Genomic DNA, 22,897 nt, shown 5'->3' with positions numbered 1-22,897 from the left:
AAATCGTGAGATAATAGATCTCTCCTAATGAAATGAATATACAGGCAGAAAGGGGGAAAGATTTACAATAGAATTACTGTCGTAATTATTTCTTTTTATTTTGCATATTGCGTAGGTTTTGCTGTTTACTTGCAAGCTTTCTTTAGTACTGCGTAACGCAACTTTAAAAAAAATGCGAATGATTTTCAACATAATAATAGTAACCCATATCTCTACAGCCCGTGAGGGCCTTGGCTTACCTACCGACTGCTGGTCTTCCTCCCACACTGTTCCTCCGTCACCTGTTGTAGCGTGGAGATCTTAGACCAGTATTGAGGTGACGGGTGGTCAGCCCGACGAACCCCCAGCCGTTGTAGGTCTTGTCGACCGGGATTTTCAACATAAATTGGTAGGATTTAGAGAGATAACAGTACTAAGCCTTAGAATGTTTCTACTAGCTTCGGTCTTTTGAGGGGAGATGGCAACCCGCGAAGATCAATTTTTGTGTACAATTAACATCTCCTTGGAACTTTTCTTGATAGAACAAATTTCAATAATTGTCTTCGTACCGAAACAGGATTATTTCCAAAATTAAGCACAATGAACTTCTACTCTCTACGACAAATAATTTTACTTTTGAGATTTTTGTACATCACTGGAAACTTGCAAACCAAGAGTAAAATGGCTCCCATGTCTAAAAGTTAAGAGATGCTTGTGTGTACATTCCGTGACAATGCACAAAATGGGGTTCTATTGAATAGTGCTTATAAAGCTGACAATAGCAACGGAGAAGGGTGTAGATGTATTTTGCAAGAAAAATATGTCAAGTAAATAATTTTTCAAAGATACAATTAAATGGTTAAGCTTAATGTATAATAATTTTAAAAACGGAGAACAATAACATTTGAGATATGCATATATCATCATAAATCGTTGAATAGTACAGTTATATTGCGAAATGATCTGTATGTTATAATCAGGGAACGATTTATACGGTATGTAGTAAAAATGTGCTAAATATGTAAATACATAGCTATTTAGTTATTTTCACTAAAATATGGAGTTAAATATGTACTTAAAATTGTAAGTATTTTCCATTTTAGTAAAGCAAGACCCTACACGACCTACATAAAATACAATACGCTTACAGATAAAGGTAAAAAAAAAATAAGGTAAAGTGCTCCCCTGTGCTAAGCACCACGCCATGAAAGCGTATAGGGGGTGTGGGGTAACGCCCCACACTTTCTTGATCCGGTCGTGAGTGGGTATGATGTGATCAGCATCACCCCCCTGACCGCCTTTACCTCCCAGGGTTTCCCCCAGGTACCCATGTCATTCGACGCTGGGTGGGCGCCGGGGCCGCTTCCAACGTTAGAAAAGTTCCCAGATTTGAACCGGCTTGGGATCGAACCCGGGACCTTTAGCATGGTAGTCAGATGCGTTACCGACTGAGCCACCATTGACATTAAATGTAAAGCCACACAAAATGTGTTTCATTTTTGTTTCCAAAACAATGAATAACATTTTTTTGTAAGTTTTCGAACGTGACTAAAACTGCTTCAATATGCAAGAACTAATGGTAAACTGCATTTCCAAATTGTCAGTAATTCGAAAAAAAAAATCACCCAAATCTTTCGGTCACACGGTAACGTGTAGTTCTTGCGCGAACATCGAGTAAATGTTGAAATATATTCTGAAATGTGGAAATAATATTTAAAAGTTACTAAAATATGTAAAATATGAGTCAAAACCTAATATATGTAAAAATATGGAAAATAAAAACTGAATTTTTCTAGTCTCATATATCATGCTTAGGCCTCCCCGATGGTGCAGTGGTAGCGTCGTCGCCTTGTAATCAAGGGGTCCCGGGTTCGATACCCGGTGGAGGTACAAGTGGTTCGGATCCCACTTTAAACTGTAGGTCCAGTCCCAATTAGCCTTACTGTGCATAAAGTGGACTTAAAACAACAAATCAAAATATATCATGCTTAAAGATAATACAAAATATAACAGATTTCAGCTTCATACATAAATATGTATTTACATATAAATCTGTTCCCTGGTTATAATGGTGCTATATCCTAGCTATCATATGTCTCACATATTCTCTATATTTAAATATTTCTCTCACATCGAAAAATTATTCTTCCCAAGTTTCCTTTGGCTTTCAATGTTGGAAGCAACTGCTTATTTCATGGTAGCGACTGGCAACATGTCTGTACTTTACATATGACAATAATGTCATGTTATATAAGTTTTCTTATTTCTAGAAGCGACCGGTACTTAACATTTAGCAGGTAACGTTCAAACGTCTTACCCATATATGGCGAAGTTTGTCCACAGATTCACCAATCTTCTGGAGACGTCGTCAGCATCCTCTTGGAACGGCCATCCTGGAACCAAATACAGAACTTCCGTGCCATGATCTACTCCTATACGTAAAAAATAGGTAAACATTTACATCGTAATTTTGCTACACAAACATAGCACGCTATTTTCAGAAACATTAACTGTTGTTTGTTAGCACTATGTACATTATGTGAATGTAAAATATACTTACAGGCCAAATCTACGTAGACATAAGATATGGTGCTTCTGCGAGCTTCTGCTAGTACAATAAAATAACATCCTTGGTAGCAGGCCCAATTGTATTCATGTGTAGGCCATCGTTAGTCGCTCCCTTTCCATGTATATACAACTTCAGTTGTAGATTTTAGTCCAAATTACGATAGTTAGTTATAATGTACAGTGGGATCCATGAGTATTACTGTGTAAATCGTCCATCACCATGTTCGAGCACTTTATTTGATCCAATAAGAGCTTCAATAATTAAAAGAAAACTCAAAACAAGCTGTTGACAAATTCTGCACCAACATACATAAAAATCCATGGCTTAAAAACACATAGGATGTAAGAGAAAAATTAATGAAAATAGTCATGGACAATTTGCATGGTAATACTCATGGTTCCCACTGTACATAAAGCCTGGTAACACTTTAAAAAAATATTGTAAAAAAACTATTAGCGTTACTAAGTCACACAGTACATGAGTTATGTGAGTAAAGTCGTAGTTTTCTTTTTGTATTGCAGATGTTCCCTGTAGTTCCATTTCTCGCCGCTAGATGGTAACATATTCAAGATGGAGCTTTTTGGAGCTAATTTCTTTTGTGAGTGATACAATTTTATAAAACAGAGCGTGCTACGTGTCCGACGGAAATTTAGGATCAAATATATACAGGAAAGAAGCACCAAGCAGGAAGGGAATCTAATGATGATTAATCACTGAAATTTAACAAGTCCACGAAGTCGTCTTCTTTCTGCTGCAATTCACAGCAAAACTGTTACTACTGCCTTACCTTTGTCTTAGAGATATAACTTTTGCACTAACTGCAGTCTGTACGATATCATACACAATTTTTATAACGCGTAACACTCCACACAGTCATTGTGGAGCTTTGAGTAGATTTCCTAGAGCTCCTTGTGAACGCTTCCTTCACTCGTTCAATGTCACCTTCACTCACACCTGGCCGATTACTTCTTTCCTTCGCACACAAGTACCCGGTTGTATGAAATGTTGATGCCAATCGTAGATTGTCTTCCTGCTTTGTGTTTCTCTTCTGCATTTGCTCCTAAATTTCCGTTGGACATAATTTATGTAGCTCTCCTTGTTTTATAAAAATGTAACACACAATTTTTCTTTCAGCTTCAGATAGCGCCATCTAGAATTTACCACAATGTAGCGGCGATAAATGAAACTACAGGGAACACGTGCAATACAAACAGAAAGTCTACAACTTTACTCGTTAAACTAATGTACTGTGTAATTTGGTAAAGCTAATAGTTTCTTTTCAATACCAGACTTTATGTACACCCTATATTTTTATCACATTTCAATTATCTATTTTATTTCATCTTGTGACCATTTTCAAAGCAGAAGAATGACCAAGACTGCAACCTCACATGCTCCAATATTCGAACCTGATTGGTGGATACGTGTAATGACGCTGAACTCGTAAATTGGAGCGAATTTCAAATACTTTGACATCCCAAACTACGTATCAGGTAAAGGGAATGATAGAAAAAAGCAAGAAACAAAAAAAAAAAATGTTTATATGTAACACTTAAGATTATAACACCATTAAGCCTTGTTTCCATGATATGAAAAACTCAATATGCTGAAAAAGGCAGTAATTTATTTTAGTATAAAAACATAAACTAAACGTAACGTTTCATCCTTTTAGCAAGGTCTTCTTCAGACTGTGCAACAAGTACATATGTAACAAGGTACAACACAGGACGATATATATATATATATATATATATACAAATATTACTCCCCTCCAGACTATTAGAAAGTTGTTCTGGAACATTCTAGAAGGTGGCTAAACATATCTACTTCCATCTCAATGTGGTTGGACTCTTTATCTCACGCTCTTTTTCCTTCATTCTTCTTTCTTCTTTTCTCCTCTTTCTCTCTTGTCCTTTCCACTCTTTCTAACTCCTTCTTCCATTCTTTGTTTAACTTCAGTCCCCCATTCCAGTTCATTGTGTCTTCTTCACCTCACTTCTCTTTTCCTTGACCTCCATCCATTTTCTCACTATTATTCTCTTCTCCCTTCCTATCTGCTTAGCCTCATCCCACTCTATGTCATGTCCTGTTTCTCTCGTGTGTTTAAATATCGCATTTCTATCTCTCTATCTTAAGTCGTACATCATCCCTATGTTGTTTCAACCTGTCTTTCAGCCACTTTTTCGTTTCTCCTATGTACACACTCTGACATTCTTTGCATTTCACTTTGTAGATATTCCCTTCATCTTCCTCTTCTCTGTTTTCCATTTTCTTCATTGCATTCTTCGCTATTTTTAAGATGCTTCTCCCTCCCTTCCTTTAAATTTTAATACCCGCTTTTCTAAGCACTACGCATATCTTTTCTGTGGTTTACCCCATACTCCTTATTCCAAACCCTCTCTCTTTTTCTTTTTCTTCCTCTTTTATTTCTCTTCCAATTCTCCCCAGCCATTTTTCTTCCTTCTTCTGTTTATGTCCAATGTATCCTCCTTCTCATATCCATTCTTTTCCAGCTGCTTCCATAGGATATTTATTTTGCCTTTTTTTCACATTTTTTCCTTTTTTTCTTTATTCTTTCCTTCACATTCTTTATAAAATTTATTTTTGTCACTTCACTTACATCACTTCTTCTGTGGCAGAATACCCCTGCTGCACACTTATTCTGATGCCAAGCGGTTTCAATTTCTTGTCCTCTCTTTCATTTCATCATTATATCTAGGTAGCTTAACTTGTCTTCATCCCTCTTTCTTCATCTTGTATTTCATTGGCAAAAATTTCGACCTGCCTCTTCATTCCTTTCCATATGTCAAAACATCATTGATATATCTGAAAAACAGAATTATTTTGTCACCTCCTTTTTCTATCACTTTCTTTTCCCATTCATTCGTAACCAATTCAGACAATGTTGGGCTTAGGCTAGAACCTATATTAAGTCCTTCACTCATTAACATTATTTTATCCCCCCATTATACTGTAACCGTTATTCAAAATGGTTTCCAGCGCCTTCACTACCCTATTACTATCCCATTCTCCTGTAATTTCTTGTCCCAATCTCCTTTTAACAATGTCCAAAACGTGTCCGCTCTTGATGCTCGGGAACATACTTTATCACGTCTAAGCTAAACATTTTCGTCTACAACTCATTTAACTTAAGTTCTTTTATGAGGTCCACTACTTGTTCATTGTTCTTAACTGCTCTGCTTTCTTGCTGTGTTACTAACACTTCAAAACTTTATCTCCTCTTTGTGTATCTTTGGTTACCCTTTCAAACTTGGTAGTCTTCCTGTCTCCTTTATGCACTTCTTGAATCCTCTCCTCCTACAGTCTTATATGACCCATTCTCTTATAGTTTGTTCTTCTTCTTCTTTCCAAGGCTAATGTGGAAAATTAACAACTGGAAGGACTTGAAGAGGAAAGAAATACACAAAGACGAGCAAGAGAAATTTCTGAGAAAATGTTTGGAGAGTGGCACAGCGCGTAAAGGATTAAAAATAAGTAAGAAGGGAGTGGTTTGCAAGACCAGGAGATGGAAGATATTGGTTAAGAAGATAGAAAAAGAACTGATATAGAATGAAATAAGGGCAAGAATAAAGGAGATAAAAATAATAAAGAACCACCTGACAAGAATTGAAAAATCTATTAAAGACGGTCTCACCATTTTTACGAGAGAATATACATTTTACGAAATTAAAAGCTGGCAGGAGAAGTTTAGAGAGAAAATAAAGATAAAGCTGAAGAAGAAAGGAGAGGGACTAGGATGGAAAGAAGAAAGGGGACAAGAGGAAGAGGAGGAGGATACCAGAAGAAGAGTTGTGGTAACAGGGAATGTAGACATATCAAAAGAAGTGGAAGCTTTTTTAAAACTAGGAAGAAGTTTCAAAGTTAAAGAAAGAAATTTAGATTATGAAGAAATTATATATGACATTGAAGAAGCACTGCTCCATATAAAATAAGAACCAGAAAGATACAAGATTAGAAGGAGAACAGCAGCCATACTGAAGGAAGAAATGGAAAAACAAGGAAAAGAAGATAATTTGAGTCAAAAAGAAAGGGAAGGGATGAAGAAAATCAAGACAAGAAGTGATGTGGTGATAGAGCAGGCAGATAAAGGAGGAGTAATTGTGGTGATGGAAAGAGAATGGTACGAGAGGAAGTATGAAGACCTAAAAGAGAACAGATATGAGGAGATTTGTGGAACAGAAGAAAAACAAACTATAAGAGAGTGGGTCATACAAGACTGTAGGAGGAGAGGATTCAAGAAGTGCATAAAGGAGACAGGAAGACTACCACGTTTGAAAGGCTAACCAAAGATACACAAAGAGGAGATAAAGTTGAGACCAGTATTGGACGTCAGAAACAATATTTTGGAACCCTTGAAAAAGAAATTAAAGAAAGGTATTGAAGTGTTAGTAACACAGCAAGAAAGCAGAGCAGTTAAGAACAATGAACAAGTAGTGGACCTCATAAAAGAACTTAAGTTAAATGAGTTGAAGACGACAATGTTTAGCTTAGACGTGATAAAGTATGTTCCCGAGCACCAAGAGGGGACACGTTTTGGACATTGTTAAAAGGAGAATGGGACAAGAAATTATAAGAGAATGGGATAGTGATAGGGTAGTGAAGGCGCTGGAAACCATTTTGAATAACGGTTACAGTATAATGGGGGGGTTAAATAATGTTAATGAGTGAAGGACTGAATATAGGTTCTAGCTTAAGTCCATCATTGACTGAATTGGTTACGAATTGATGGGAAAAGAAAGTGATAGAAAAAGGAGGTGACAAAATAATTCTGTTTGTCAGATATGTGGACGATTGTTTTGGCATACGTAAGGGAACGAAGAGGGAAGGAATCAAGAAAATATGCACGAAGGAATGTGAAGAAGAGGGCAAAATAAAAAGCCTATGGAAACAGCTGGAAAAGAATAACTATGAGGAGGAGGATAGACTGGACATAAACAGAAGAAGGAAGAAAAGTGGCTGTGGAGAATTGGAAGAGAAATAAAAAGAGGAAGAAAAAGAAAAAGGGAGGAGGTTTGGAGTAAGGAGTATGGGGAAAATCACAGAAAAGATATGCAAAGTGCTTAGAAAAGCGGGTATTAAAACTTAAAGGAAGGGAGGGATAAGCATCTTGAAAATAGCGAAGAATGCAAAGAAGAAAATGGAAAACAGACAAGAGGAAGAGGAAGCGATTATCTGCAAAGTGAAATGCAAAGAATGTCAGAGTGTGTACATAGGAGAAACGAAAAAGAGGCTGAAAGACAGGTTGAAACAACATAGGGATGATGTACGACTTAAGATAGAGAGATAGAAATGCGATATTTAAACACACGAGAGAAACAGGACATGACATAGAGTGGGATGAGGCTAAGCAGATAGGAAGGGAGAAGAGAATAATAGTGAGAAAATGGATGGAGGTCAAGGAAATAGAGAAAAAAGGTGAAGAAGACACAATGAACTGGAATGGGAGACTGAAGTTAAACTAAGAATGGAAGAAGGAGTTAGAAAGAGTGGAAAGGACAAGAGAGAAAGAGGAGAGAAAAAGGAAGAAGAATGAAGGAAAAAGAGCGTGAGATAAAGAGTCCAACCACATTCTCGTTCAGGTGAAAGTACAGTTGACAAGGGAAAGCCACCTTCTAGAATGTTCCAGAACAACTTTCTAATAGAGTAGCGGCGAATCGTAGCCTTTTACGCTGTATATTTTAAGGTACCTTCACGGGAAATCACCTATAGGGTAGTACCTTCACGGTTAACCCCCGAAAACACCTATAGGGCACTACCTTCACGGTAATTTTGGGCGAATCGTAGCCATTTACGCTGTATATTTTAAGGTACATTCACGGGAAACCACCTATAGGACACTACCTTCACGGTTATTTTCCAAACAGCCCAAAATAACAACTACCTTTCACGGTCTTTCTAGTACCTTCACGGTTAACCCAGTACCTTCACGGGAAATCACCTATAGGGCACGGTTAATCCCGAATCGTAGCCTTTTTCGCTGTATATTTTAAGATTCACGGGAAAGCACCTATAGAGCAGTACCTTCACGGTTAACACAGTACCTTCACGGGAAAGCACCTATAGATCAGTACCTTCACGGTTATTTTCCAAACAGCCCAAAATAATAACCCCCTTTTCACGGTTTTTACGCTGTATATTCACGGTGTACCCTCGCTGTCAGCGTTGCCAACTCTGCGTAGCCGTTTAAGCTGTATATTCACGGTGTACCCTCGCTGTCAGCGTTGCCAACTCTGCGTAGCCGTTTAAGCTGTATATTCACGGTGTACCCTCGCTGTCAGCGTTGCCAACTCTGTGTAGCCGTTTACGCTGTATATTCACGGTATACCCTCGCTGTCAGCGTTGCCAACACTGTGTAGCCGTTTACGCTGTATATTCACGGTGTACCCTCGCTGTCAGCGTTGCCAACTCTGCGTAGCCGTTTACGCTGTATATTCACGGTGTACTTTAACCTTACTGTCAGCGTTGCCAACTCTGCGTAGCCGTTTACGCTGTATATTCACGGTGCCTCACTGTCAGCGTTGCCAACTCTGCCATCAACATTTCACCACAATATTTTACGAGTTAAACTAACCTAGTGAGTTGGCAACATTTATTCTATCATGCACGAACTAACCTAACCTCTTCCAATGGTGAATGGCTCTGATTGGTCAGACAGTCCCTCCGAACATTTCATGGCGTCTTTTGTGATCAATTTTGTGCGCGTGAGCCTCGAAGTCTTTTGTGAGCCCGTACATTTCATATTTTTATGCTGTACAACACAAAAGTGAAAATAAAATTTCAATATTTGTTTCTAGCGATGATAAGTGGCACTTTTGGCTCTTTAACCGAGGAAAAAAACAAACGCTTTTTTGCTTGGTGTTACTGTTGTTTGAGCAGCAAGCTAAATTTAACTAACAAATCAAGACGAGCGCTCTTCAGGGGGGAGTATGCTTTCGAAAACAAAGAAACAATATAAATTCCAGCATTTCCTCTACCGATGAGCATCTTTTCTGTTCTGGTTAATTACGCAAGGGAAAAAAACGGCGCTGGCTTCGAAAGAAAAATCTTTACGAGAAAAAATATCTGCGAGATCCTTTCTCGAAGCAAGAAGAGGAAAAATTAATAAAATAGTCTGAGCAGTGGAAAAGAAAGAAATGCTCTATAACATGCCAACCAACGTGTTCGGAGGAAACCTGGCGCCACGCTTCCCAAGTACGTCAAGATATCCAGCGAAGAGGTCGTCAAAGCTCGAGACATGCTTGACGATGCCTTGCTTGCTTTCCGCACCGACCTGTTAGCAGCTACAATCGTCCACTTGAACGGTATTGTGAAGCAGTTCGAAGAGAACACTGGCAAGATCTTGCAACGTCCACCCAAGCAGTGCTCAGCACCACGGCGCAGGAGTACTGGTACTGACTGCGTTCAACACGCTAAACACTGCAGTTGGGTGGTCGGCAAAAGTTTACCCATATGTGCTAACTGATTCAGTCGTAGTACAAAGTCTCAGAAATATCTCAGGGCTTGCTGGGTGTAAAGAAAGACTAAACCAGGTTTATATATAGATGTAACAGTTTATTATAATCCTATCACAAAGATGTCCGTTAGCACACTTACACAGGAGTCTTTACCTTTACCCTTACCACTCACGTGCATTTACCTGTATCATCTTTAGACTAGGAGAGATACGGGGGAGGGGAAGCAGGGAACATCCAATTTATTCCTCGCAGTGAGGCGCCAATGGGGAGTATGGAGACCTAATTTTATTTAGGGCCTGGTCGCCGCAGTCGTCACGGGTTCCCCTGAAAGAGAGAGAAGGTTGTCTGGAAACCCAACGCCACACTACCCTGGCGGGGTGCCGCAGGTTGATAGGGGAAGGAAACCTCTCGCAGCAAGCGGAGCGGGTCCTCTCACTCTAAAGTGGAGTTGTTCTCTCTCGCCAATAAGCGGAGCGGGGTATCTCTCACTCGAAAGTGGAGTGGGTTCTCTCTCGCCAATAAGCGGAGTGGGGGTATCTCTCACTCGAAAGTGGAGTGGGTTCTCTTGCCAAAGGCAGAGTTCAACCTCTCTCGCTGGAAAGCGGAGTGCGGCTTCTCTCGCCCGCAGGCGGAGGACAACTTCTCTTGGGTGCTTGGTCTCTCGCAAGAGCGGAGTGCAACTTCCTTCCTTCCTTCCTTCCTTAGGATGCTTGGACTCTCGCAAGAGCGGAGTGATCCTTCTTCCAGGTCCGTTGGTAAGAGAGATCCTATCGTGAGCCGACCTGAAAGCCAACTGAACTGCGGGCCTCGCTGCGCTGGCTTTATACTCGCGGTGGCGCATGGGTGGTGAGAATAGTAACTACAAGTACGCGTTGCTAACTCATTTTTTTACATATTGCAACCTTCGTACTGAGAAACATCAAAGAAGTGACATCAAGAAAACACTAGTGGGAAAATCACTAGATGCACGGGTCAAATATAAACTAAAACTGTGTGCATTCAGACAATACAATTAATAATGAGCCTCGCAGGACTTTGCAACGAATTGAACAGAGTAAATGACAATAAATGATAACATTTACCAAATACAACGACCACGCAGGGTCTAATAATGAGCGAAGTTAATAAACGTAGAGGTGGACCCGTCAACATTTACAGAATACAGCGACCACGCAGGGTTAAATAATAATAAGCGAAACTAATAAACGTAGAGGTGGATCCGTTAACACATTTAAACATTTAGCATGCATTCTTCATCCATACCTTCTTAACAAAATATAATATTGCGACCACGCAGGGTCGTTAAATGTGGCGACCACGCAGGGTCGTTACATACGCCCCTTCCTCGGGCAAAAATTTTAGTAGAAATTTAAAGCTTACAATTTCTGGAAAAATTTTACTGGAAATATTAAAGATCAAACTGGTAAGAGTCTCTGTCTCTTCTACACTTCAGTCACTTGGTCCTCTTCTTCCCCTACTACTACTCTTCTTCGCTCCGGAGAACATCTGTAAAGGCGAAGGTTGTCGAAGTTGACTCTGTCGACTGGGTTCTTGGTCGTCGGGTTCAACAGCAGGGCAGTGTTGTTTCGAACATCCGTGGCGACATAGGGGCCAATAAACACCTCAAATAGTTTGGCGATTGTCTTATTCTTTTTGGAACTCAGCTTATGGTTCCTGACAAGAACCAAGTCACCTTCTTGCAACAGGAATGCATTTCCTTTTACTTTAAACTTCCTTTTCTCACTTTTGGAGCGTTCTCTAGCTCTTGCCATGAATAACTTTTGATCCCAGTTGTCTATTTGGGAATCGGCTTCGTCGATGGGCCAGTTGAAGTGGTCCAAAACTTCATTAGGCACAGGCCTGTTAAAGAATAACTCTGAAGGTGCGTATCCTGTAATGTCTGAAACAGAGTTGTTTAGGAGCCATGAAATTTCGGTTAGATACTTTGACCAAGACTGGTGCTCACGATGACAGAACAATCTGAGTAACCGCACTATTTCTTGGTTCATTCGTTCGATGGTATTACTACTGGGGTGATAAGCAGTGGTGAAGTAATACTTAATCCCTTTCTTATCTAAATACTCCTTCCACAATCCCGAAGTAAACTGTGTTCCTCTATCAGATAGAATTGCTCTCACCTTTGGAAAATGGGAGAAATATCCTCTCTCCATTACATTGAGGATTTCCCTGGCCGTTCCTCGTCTCAGAGGGTAAGTGGAGACAAATTTAGTCCCTACATCTACCATGGTCAAAATATACTGGTACCCATGAGACATAGGTAGCTTTCCGATTAGATCCACTGATAAAAGTTCATGAGGATTTTTCTGATTAATGTGTAGCTTATCCTTCAAAATACCTAATTTGTCCATTTTCGTTTTGGCGCAGGTGAGACAATCCCTAACATGTTTGGCTATATCCATCTTCAATTTAGGCCAAAAATACCTACTCTTAATTCTCTTAAGGGTTTTAGCCATGCCGAAGTGACCCAGTTCGTCGTGGTTCTCATTTAGGACCCTCTCTTTCAGATTCTCGGGGACACACAATTTCCAGGAGACTTCATCTCCAGATGTTTTCCTAAATAAGAGGTTTCCATACACTTGATACAACCTTTTTATCCTGGATTCAACTGGGGAGTCGTTAACTTCCTCTTGCCTCAGAACCTTTAAGACCGGCTTGCAGAAATTATCCTCTTCTTGGGCCTGGATCCAATTTTCTACATCCTCCACTTCTCCCCTTTCTTGCCAAACGTAGTTCACATGGAAAAATTTGGTGTCCTCATCTTTCACGCTCTCTTCGGCTGGATAACGGCTGAGTATATCGGGAACCGTGTTTTCTTTCCCTTGTATATAAATAATTTCAAAAGAGTAAGATTGTAGTTTCAGGTACCATCTGGTGAGTCGACAGTTCCAGTTCCTGGAATTTTGGAGCCAAACTAACCCTCTGTGATCAGTGTAGATTTTGAAATGTCTCCCGCGAAGATAAATTTCAAACTTGCTTACTCCAAAAAGTATGGCCAGGCATTCCAGTTCATGAATGGAGTAGTGTACTTCATTGTTCTTTAGCTTCCTGCTAGCATACTGGATTACAGCTTTCTCTCCGTTCTGCTCCTGAAATAAGACACATCCTAAGCCTTTGGTCGAAGCGTCACACTGTATGCAGAACTCCTGGTCTAAATCAGGTTGAGCCAGGGCAGGAGCGGTTACCAGTTCTTGTTTAAGCTGGTCGAAGGCGGATTGTTGCATTGAACCCCAATTCCATCTAGCGGTCTTAGAGAGTAACTTAAGCAATGGTTCTGTCTTAACCGAAAAATCTTTTATGAACTTCCGTCTCCAATTTGCGAGCCCCAAAAATTTCCTGACATCTTTCTTAGTTTTAAGTAGCGGAAACTTCAGGATGGCTTCGTTCTTTTTCGGGTCTATTTTAATCTTATCTCCCGAAATTAAATGGCCTAAATAAACCAATTCACCTTTAGCAAAGTTACATTTGCGAAGTTTCACCTTAAGGCCAACCTCTTCTAATCTATGGAGCACCTCTTCTATATGTTGGATATGGCTGTCGAAATCCGCATCAAAAATCAGAAGATCGTCTATGTACACTGTGAGATAACTTTCAGTTTCAGGTCCAAAAACTGTATGCATAACCGACACAAAGGTAGACACAGCATTAGATAAGCCGTAAGGCATCTTCAAAAATTCGTACTGGCGACCTTTGTACGAAAAAGCAGTGTATTTTCGGCATTCTGGTTTCAGAGGAATCTGTAAATAGCCTGAAGCTAGATCTAAACTCGAAAAATACTGGGCTTGTTTAAATCTCTGCAATGACTCATCAATAGGTGGCACTGAGCTTTTAGGAACAACCATAATAGCATTTAATAGTCGAAAATCCAGGCAGGGTCTTACACTACCATCGGGCTTGTCTACCACTAGTAATGGATTTAGATAGGGTGATACCGATGGTTGAATAATGTTCCAGCTTTTCCACAAGCTAAGTTCCTTTTCTAGAGCGGGCCTTTTCGAAAGCGGCACTGGATATGGCGGGCGATGAACTGGTTCGGTACTTTTTAACAGGATCTCACATTCTGCACTTTCCATGGTACCGGGCTTCTCTGAGAACACAGCTATATATTGATTCAGCACTTGCAGCAACTCCTGTTTCTGGGAATCATTCAGAATGTCTATAGTCTCGACCTTCTCCTCGAGGTCTGCCGGTTTATACATCCACTCTTCGTCTCTTTCTTGGACCTTTTGGATGTACCGCACAATTTCAACATCCAGTGGATTCCCTACATCTTGATCCGGAGTTTTTCCAAAATACAATTTTACCGAGTCTCTTCTGAAATTTATCTCGGCCTCGTGCTGCTTCAAGAATGGCATGCCCAAAAGAAGATCTGTACCAAACCCTCTCAATATAAAAACTTCAGTACTGAACACCATACCTTCAATCTCCAGTTCCACACGTCTGCTGCCAAAGACACGCTTCCTATGGCTCCCAGAAAAATCCACCAATCTTATCTCTGGAACCTTCTGCACTTGAATACCTGGAATTTGTTCCTTTAACTTAGTCCAAATTTCATAACTTAAAATAGAGCATTCGCTCCCAGTATCTATTACACAAGTCACTGGTATATCTATTAACTTTGCAGCCACTGCTGGTGATATATATCTAATCCTTGATTCCCTTGCGGATTTCAGTTCACTCTGTAATTTTACTTCTTCTGTTTCAGTTAGTTGGAAGTTAACCTTTAGTTCTTGGATAGTTGTATCAGATCGCTCCTCTGAGGCCCCTTGCCTAAATGGGAACGAAGCACCTAGACAAGGATCTAGTTTGTTTGGCAGGATTGAGACCTTTGATTAAGCAGGAAGTCCCGGGTTGTTTCTAGGGCTTCCTCCTGCTCAGAGGTCAAAACTTCTCTGGAGGGTGACTGTCTTCCACTTGGTCCCGAGTCTCTAGGTGAGGGTCGCCTAGGAGAATTAAGACTGCCGCGTCCCTGATTGTTCCTCCTCCAATCGGGAAATCTGCGATCTGGCCCTTGATTTGGTCGATAAGGTTCCCATCGACCATTCTGGTTACGGCTCAGTCCTCTGTTACCTCCGCCTCTATTAAAATTCCGAGTTCTCCAAAAGTTTTCTGGTTTAGTGTCATTCTTGGTCTCAATACTTCGCACTTTGAAATTCTTATTGGGAAGTTCTTTACCTTTGAAGTCCTCTTTATTTCTCCAGAAGTCGGGATCATCGTATATTTCAAAGTCCTTGAGGAAGCTGGTCAATTCGTCGACTGTTCTGGGAGAGTGCGCAAGGCAGAGATTTCGAGTTCTATAAGGTAACTGACCTATGATTAAATTCAGCACCTCGCTCTCGCTGAAGTTGTCACTTAGATTCCTATAGGCGGCGTAAATGCTCCAAGCGAAGCTCTCCATATTTTCATGTACGGGACGGGAATATCTTCTATTTCTTATTGCAGTTAATTGTCTCTGCTTAGCCTTCTCGGAGGCAAACTCTTCTTTAAACTTTATGCAGAAATCAGCATAGCTAGCAAAACTGTCTATGTTACCTGCCAGCCAATGTTCAGCTTTACCTGTGAATACTCTAGGTAGCAATTCGAGTCTGTAATTGTCAGGTACTTGCATAAGCTCGAAGCTTACATTGAGCTCACGAAGATATTTCTCAGCTGATTGAGCTTCGATATCGCCCTTGAACTTGGGGATGTGTGCGATGTCAGCCATTCTAGGCATCTTAAATCCGGTTCTTTGCCGAGGAGATGTCCCGTCGAAACTATCTGCTTCTCTAGGCCGCTTACGCCTATCCGATTGAATGGTTCCCAGATAGAAAGGATTCTGCACCACTCTAGGAGGTTCATAAGAGGCTGCTTCAGGATTCAAACTTCTATCCCGTTCAATGGAATCTGGGAGAATATCAGAAGTGACTCTCGGTTGTATTTGCAACCGTTCAATCTTATCTTGCAGTTCCCCTACTCTTCTGACTATAGACCCAGTCTGCTCATGAATTTCTTGCCGAAGAGATACTTCCAGTTTCTGTGTCTCTCCGCGAAGAGAGTTCACCTTTTCGCCGGTTGCTTTAGCCATCGTTTCTGCAGCTACTTTGTGTTCTTGGACCGCCTTCTCCATAACTACGGCCTGCTCACTCAGAGTCTTTACTGCTGAACTTATGCTCTCTACCGATGCCTCTATCTGCTTAACTCTCTCTGGTTCTTCACTTCCACTTTCCGTCGTAGACTGTGCTACTAATTGTAGACAGACATCTAAATTTTTCTTCATTTCTTCCTGCTCTTGCTCCATTTCACCACGCCAGACAAATAAAGGTTGTAATTGTTCCTCTACTATTCTCACTACTTCCTGCTGACAAGAGATTCTAATTTTATCTAATTCCTCCCTAAGACTTTCTAACTGGTCTGTCTTATGTTGGGAGAAAAGAGTCTGCAATTCTGCTCTGCTTCTTTCAGCTTCTTGCTGTCTCCTCTCGTCTTGACCTTGAACTAAGGCATGGAGAGTTTCTAATTCTCTTTCTCTCTTCTCTTCAGCTTCTCGTTTTTCCATTTCTCTTTTCTCTTCTGCTTCTTGTTTTTCCATTTCTCTTTTCTCTTCTAGAGACTCTATTAGCGACCTAAGTTCTTGTGTCTCTAGTTTTCTTTTAGCTTCTTCTTCTGCTTTTTCAAGTGCCTTTTTAGCTTCTTCTTCTGCTTTTTCAAGTGCCTTTTTAGCTTCTTCTTCTGCTTTTTCATGAAGCCTTCTCTCCTCCATGGACTCCACTACTTGTCTTAGCTCCATTACCTCTTTCTTTCTAACTCTCTCTAATTGAGCCATATCTTTCTTTCTCTGTTTCTCTTCCATAAGTCTACGCTCTTCCTCCTCTCTAGTTCTCCTTTCGGCTTCTTCCGCTTTCTCTTTCTTCCTCTCCTCTTTATCTCTCATCAGCCATTCTAATAACCAATGGTCTGGTGGGGTCGTACTAGGAGCACTTGGTTCTTGCCCGGAAGCCTTCAAGGGTACTGATGAGCACGTCTTGCATCTGGACTCTGCAGTGGACACTGAGGTCTCTTCTTGCCCCTCACATCTCCAATGGAACTTCTGGAGACATTGGCAACACTGGAAATACTCCATCTCTCCTCCGGTATCCTCACAGCATCCGAACCCAGTCTCTTCATCTACGGTTTTCCTCCCTCTGCTTCTTAAGTTCATACTTGACGCGTCCCTCTCCATTTTTGGCACACCGTCTATGGTTTCTTCCACAACACAACACTATATCTTCTCCTTCGTGAATTCTTTGGACGAACACTAACACTGACACTTATGAGCCCTTTCTAGTCTTTGTAGCTAATAGGCCCCCACTGGATTTCTGGTTTCAGTCTTTAAAATCGGGCCCCACGTTAAGAGCGCCAAAAACTTTATGCAACGTCCACCCAAGCAGTGCTCAGCACCACGGCGCAGGAGTACTGGTACTGACTGCGTTCAACACGCTAGACACTGCAGTTGGGTGGTCGGCAAAAGTTTACCCATATGTGCTAACTGATTCAGTCATAGTACAAAGTCTCAGAAATATCTCAGGGCTTGCTGGGTGTAAAGAAAGACTAAACCAGGTTTATATATAGATGTAACAGTTTATTATAATCCTATCACAAAGATGTCCGTTAGCACACTTACACAGGAGTCTTTACCTTTACCCTTACCACTCACGTGCATTTACCTGTATCATCTTTAGACTAGGAGAGATACGGGGGAGGGGAAGCAGGGAACATCCAATTTATTCCTCGCAGTGAGGCGCCAATGGGGAGTATGGAGACCTAATTTTATTTAGGGCCTGGTCGCCGCAGTCGTCACGGGTTCCCCTGAAAGAGAGAGAAGGTTGTCTGGAAACCCAACGCCACACTACCCTGGCGGGGTGCCGCAGGTTGATAGGGGAAGGAAACCTCTCGCAGCAAGCGGAGCGGGTCCTCTCACTCTAAAGTGGAGTTGTTCTCTCTCGCCAATAAGCGGAGCGGGGTATCTCTCACTCGAAAGTGGAGTGGGTTCTCTCTCGCCAATAAGCGGAGTGGGGGTATCTCTCACTCGAAAGTGGAGTGGGTTCTCTTGCCAAAGGCAGAGTTCAACCTCTCTCGCTGGAAAGCGGAGTGCGGCTTCTCTCGCCCGCAGGCGGAGGACAACTTCTCTTGGGTGCTTGGTCTCTCGCAAGAGCGGAGTGCAACTTCCTTCCTTCCTTCCTTCCTTAGGATGCTTGGACTCTCGCAAGAGCGGAGTGATCCTTCTTCCAGGTCCGTTGGTAAGAGAGATCCTATCGTGAGCCGACCTGAAAGCCAACTGAACTGCGGGCCTCGCTGCGCTGGCTTTATACTCGCGGTGGCGCATGGGTGGTGAGAATAGTAACTACAAGTACGCGTTCCTAACTCATTTTTTTACATATTGCAACCTTCGTACTGAGAAACATCAAAGAAGTGACATCAAGAAAACACTAGTGGGAAAATCACTAGATGCACGGGTCAAATATAAACTAAAACTGTGTGCATTCAGACAATACAATTAATAATGAGCCTCGCAGGACTTTGCAACGAATTGAACAGAGTAAATGACAATAAATGATAACATTTACCAAATACAACGACCACGCAGGGTCTAATAATGAGCGAAGTTAATAAACGTAGAGGTGGACCCGTCAACATTTACAGAATACAGCGACCACGCAGGGTTAAATAATAATAAGCGAAACTAATAAACGTAGAGGTGGATCCGTTAATACATTTAAACATTTAGCATGCATTCTTCATCCATACCTTCTTAACAAAATATAATATTGCGACCACGCAGGGTCGTTAAATGTGGCGACCACGCAGGGTCGTTACAATCTTCTTCATCTTCAACAACAATAGCATCTTCTACGAACTCTCGCTAGGTGGCGGAAGTCTCCGGATTGTGAACTTGCATCCCCCGAGCGGTGTCGCGATAAGTCTGCATCACGGGGAGAGTTTGTTCAGGATCAAGCACGACAACATGAAAGTCGGAGTCTCGTACGACAACGTTTCCGTCGGAGATCGTCTGTACGCCGAATCTATCGAGACTAGTAGATGAGGCGGGCCGGTTGAGAAACCGAAAATGGGGCTCGATGGGGCTCGCCTTAATGGATTTCTCTCGTAAGGCATGAGCCCCATTTTCTCACAGTGTTGCCAGCTCCTTGCTTGAAAAAATCACCAAGGTTTTTTTTTGGGTCTAACCTAACCCCAAGCAAGGAGCTGGCAACACTGCTTGAGGCTCGCTTTAATGGTTTGCTCTTGTAAGGCATAAACCTTATTTTCTTGCAGTGTGGCCAACACCTTACTTGAAAAGTCACCAAGGTTTTTTTTTGGTCTAATCTAACCTAAAGCAAGGAGCTGGCAATCTTGCGTGCTCGCAGTGTTGCCAACATTTTACTCGAAAAGTCACCAAGGTTTTTTTGGTCTAACCTAACCTAAAGCAAGGAGCTGACAACACTGCTTGAGGCTTGCCTTACAGTGCATAAAGCAATTTGCCAACCTACTGGTATTTTTGCCATAGCTTTTTTACAAAAAAAAGAGGAGAAAAAGAGAGAGGGGGAAAAATTAAACAACCGACAATGTTGCTAATATTTACCTACAGCTTTTTTACTTGGCAAGGGCTTAGCCAATTTATATACTGGCGTAACATACATACACTGGGCAAGGAGAGCCGGCAACAAACACACACAGCCGTAAAAGAGAAAGAGATGGATGAATGGATGGCAACACAGTATGTGTGTGCGTGTGTGTGTATAATATGTAGCATTATTAACTAGAGTGTGTTGGCAACCCACCTGCAACTAAAAAAGATAGAGATACCAACATTGCTGTAAGATGAAGAGAGAGAGAGACCTAGAGCTGGCAACAGTGGTGAGCGAATATGCATTATTTCCAAGTCCCGGGCGCCAATGTATATCGCGACCTTTGTAAACCTCTCTTGCGGGAATGATGTGCTACACACACACACACACATGTACGTACTTCTCTTTATTTCCGTATTGTGACGCAAACAAAACAAATAATAATTGTTGTTTTTTTAGGATTCCTGCCCCGTATAACCTCGCCAGGGTGCGTGGTGCCCAACCAAAAAAAAAGTAAAAGGTTTTCTAACTGCTGCGGCTCTAGATAACCACACCTCTGTAGAGTTTCACGTGTTTTTTTTGTATGGTAGTGGTGGTGCCGGCAATAGTGGGTGGGTTAATTGTTGTTGTAGTATTTTGGTTATTTGGCAGAGTGCTGCTGGTAACTGGAGGAGTTAGCGTGGGAACGTGAGGCGGTGGCGTCCGATTGTCTCCTCCGCTATTGTTCCCACCGGAAGGACCTTCCGGCCCAGCTCCGGTCGGTCTTTGTACGGGTGCCCGGCGGCGGAACCAACACAATACCGCCGGGCACGCCAGGTACCCTCGGGTATTGATCGACATCCGGCGAATTGGGGACGTGATACACGCCAGGGCTTTTGTCTGTTTTTTTTGCTATTCTTCTTGCTGGATTTTCTATAGTACGCCAGGGTCACCCATATTATGACGACTACAATGCAGAAAATTCCAAAGGCTGCGATCCAAATCATGATGGACGGGTGTGTTGTTTTTTTGTTATTATTTATCGTCAAAGGCCATGCACACGTAACTCGAACCAACCTTGGAATTTTAGCTACCGACAGGTATAAGTTTCTATTAGAAACCCCGCGCACATCAGTTGCAGTCGAGTATTGCTACTGGGTAGCCGCATAAAAGTGTACGCTATACCAAGTGTAATATCAAGTGTAATAGAAACCGAATTAGTTTGGTCTGTCAGGTGAGTACCATATCAGCATAAGTTATACGCACACAAGTTGCTTGACCAGCTATAAAATTAAAATTTACGCAATTATACTACTGTTTTGTGTGTGTTAAATTGCTAGCAGCTTTTTGTAGGTAAGTTTTGTTTTTTGTTATTTTTTTGCATGTGTGTGTGTTAATAATAATTGCGAGCGGTGTTAGTGAACAGAAAGTGTTGTTTTGATTAAACAACGAAATTACGCTAAACAAAAAAATATGAGCATATATAACATGTGCTTGAAAAAAACTATTCTTCATCGCAAATAACATAAAAGCGAGGTAACAATCGGAGGGAGAGGGTGCAATGATTATGATCATGTTAGTTTACTTATAGTGGATAGTATTGACGCGTGTACACTGGATTGGATTTGTTGTTTTAAGTCTATTTTATGCATAGTAAGGCTAATCGAAACTGGGTCTACAGCGGGATCCGAACCACTTCCACTGGGTATCGAACTTGGAGTTTACAATTATACAAGTGTACAGGGGAAACTTTATTTTTTTTGAATTTGTTGATACTCTCGATTGGATTTTGTTGTTTTAAGTCTATTTTATGCATAGTAAGACTAATCGAAACTGGGCCTACAGCGGGATCCGAACCACCTCTGCCGGGTATCGAACTTGGAGTTTAAAATTATACAAGTGTACAGGGGAAACTCTATTTTTTTTGAATTTGTTGATACTCTGGATTGGATTTTGTTGTTTTTAAGTCTATTTTATGCACAGTAAGGCTAATCGAAACTGGACCTACAGTGGGATCCGAACCACCTCCGTCGGGTATCGAACTTGGAGTTTACAATTATACAAGTGTGCAGGGGGAAACTCTATTTTTTGAATTTGTTGATACTCTGGGTTGGATTTGTTGTTTTAAGTCTATTTTATGCACAGTAAGGCTAATCAGGACTAGGCCTACAGTTTTTTTAAAGTAGGATCCGAACCACTATATACTTTTATCGGGTTCGAACCTAGGACCTCTTGATTACAAGGCAACAACACAACCACAGCACTATCGAACCCTAGTAAATATGTAGGAAAAAACAACGGTATATACATAATCCAAAGTTGCGTGGTTCTAGGTCCCATAGGAACCAAGAAAATCAATGTCTTGGAAAACATCTTAAGATATTTGTCTTAATCTTTAAGAAAGTCGACTTCCGGTCTGTCAAGATGTTACTTCCGGTCTGTCAAGAAAATTTTCTTAAGACATTTGTCTTAAGATGTTTTCCAAGACATTGATTTTCTCGGCTCCTAATTGAGCTAGGATGATGATTTTAGGTTTGTTGGATAGGATTCGACAAAAACTATTCGACTAGCAAATAAAATCGATTCCACCCCTTCAAGTTTCGAAAATATAGACAATTTTTTTATTTTTTGAGAAACTTGATTTGCTGGCTTAGTTTTTACCCTATTTCGAAAATTTTAATGACATTTGATAAAAAATTGAATGTACTCTACAACCTATTGGAAACATAATGATTAGTGCTTACTGTTTTTGAGTTATTTTAAATTTAAATTTCAAGATGTAATTTCAAAGTTGTTTTGTAACTCGTAAACTATGGGTCGTAGAAAACCCATTTTTGTTTTATCTGCTATTGCCCGACAAATACTATAAACACAAATAATGTTTATTGCTTGATTTAAAAAAATAAAGATCGAAAATAATTTTGTTTTCTGAAAATAAAAAATGTGTGTATGGAAAAAAAATATGATTGTGTAATTTTTTTATGATGTATGTTTGCATGTAAAAATAAGTATACCTGAAAGTTTTAGAATTTCAAAATAGCTATATATATATATTTGCTATTATATCAGCCAAAATAATAGAATATATATAAACAAGTACATTTTCATAGTTTCATACCTCTACTAGATTGGTGGAAAAATATACTAATGGGCAATAAAATATGAAGAAAATTAGTGTCTAACAAAAATAAACTAAATAGAATTACACATGCATACAATATTTATTGTGTTTTTTTTCTATTTACAATTATATTTTTCTTATATATATATTTTTATTTTTTTATAGAGTTGATTAA

The 22,897-nt window shown here is 40.6% G+C and overlaps 1 protein-coding gene across 1 annotated transcript in view; it reads right to left on the bottom strand.

Annotated features, from left to right (window-relative positions):
• The window catches only part of LOC146005233 (pyrethroid hydrolase Ces2e-like), a 153,209-nt gene that overhangs the window by 11,835 nt on the left and 118,477 nt on the right, over positions 1-22,897 (bottom strand). Inside the window, exon 10 of the mRNA XM_083144315.1 lies at positions 2,297-2,411. Within this exon, the coding sequence (XP_083000441.1) occupies positions 2,297-2,411 (115 nt within the window). The remainder of the gene's footprint in view (positions 1-2,296; positions 2,412-22,897) is intronic.

Source organism: Lepisma saccharinum, chromosome 23 (assembly GCF_977018435.1).
Source record: "Lepisma saccharinum chromosome 23, izLepSacc3.1, whole genome shotgun sequence".
NCBI lineage: Eukaryota > Metazoa > Arthropoda > Insecta > Zygentoma > Lepismatidae > Lepisma > Lepisma saccharinum.
The sequence above is the reverse complement of the archived record's forward strand: the minus strand, read 5'-3'. Positions and strand labels throughout refer to the sequence as shown.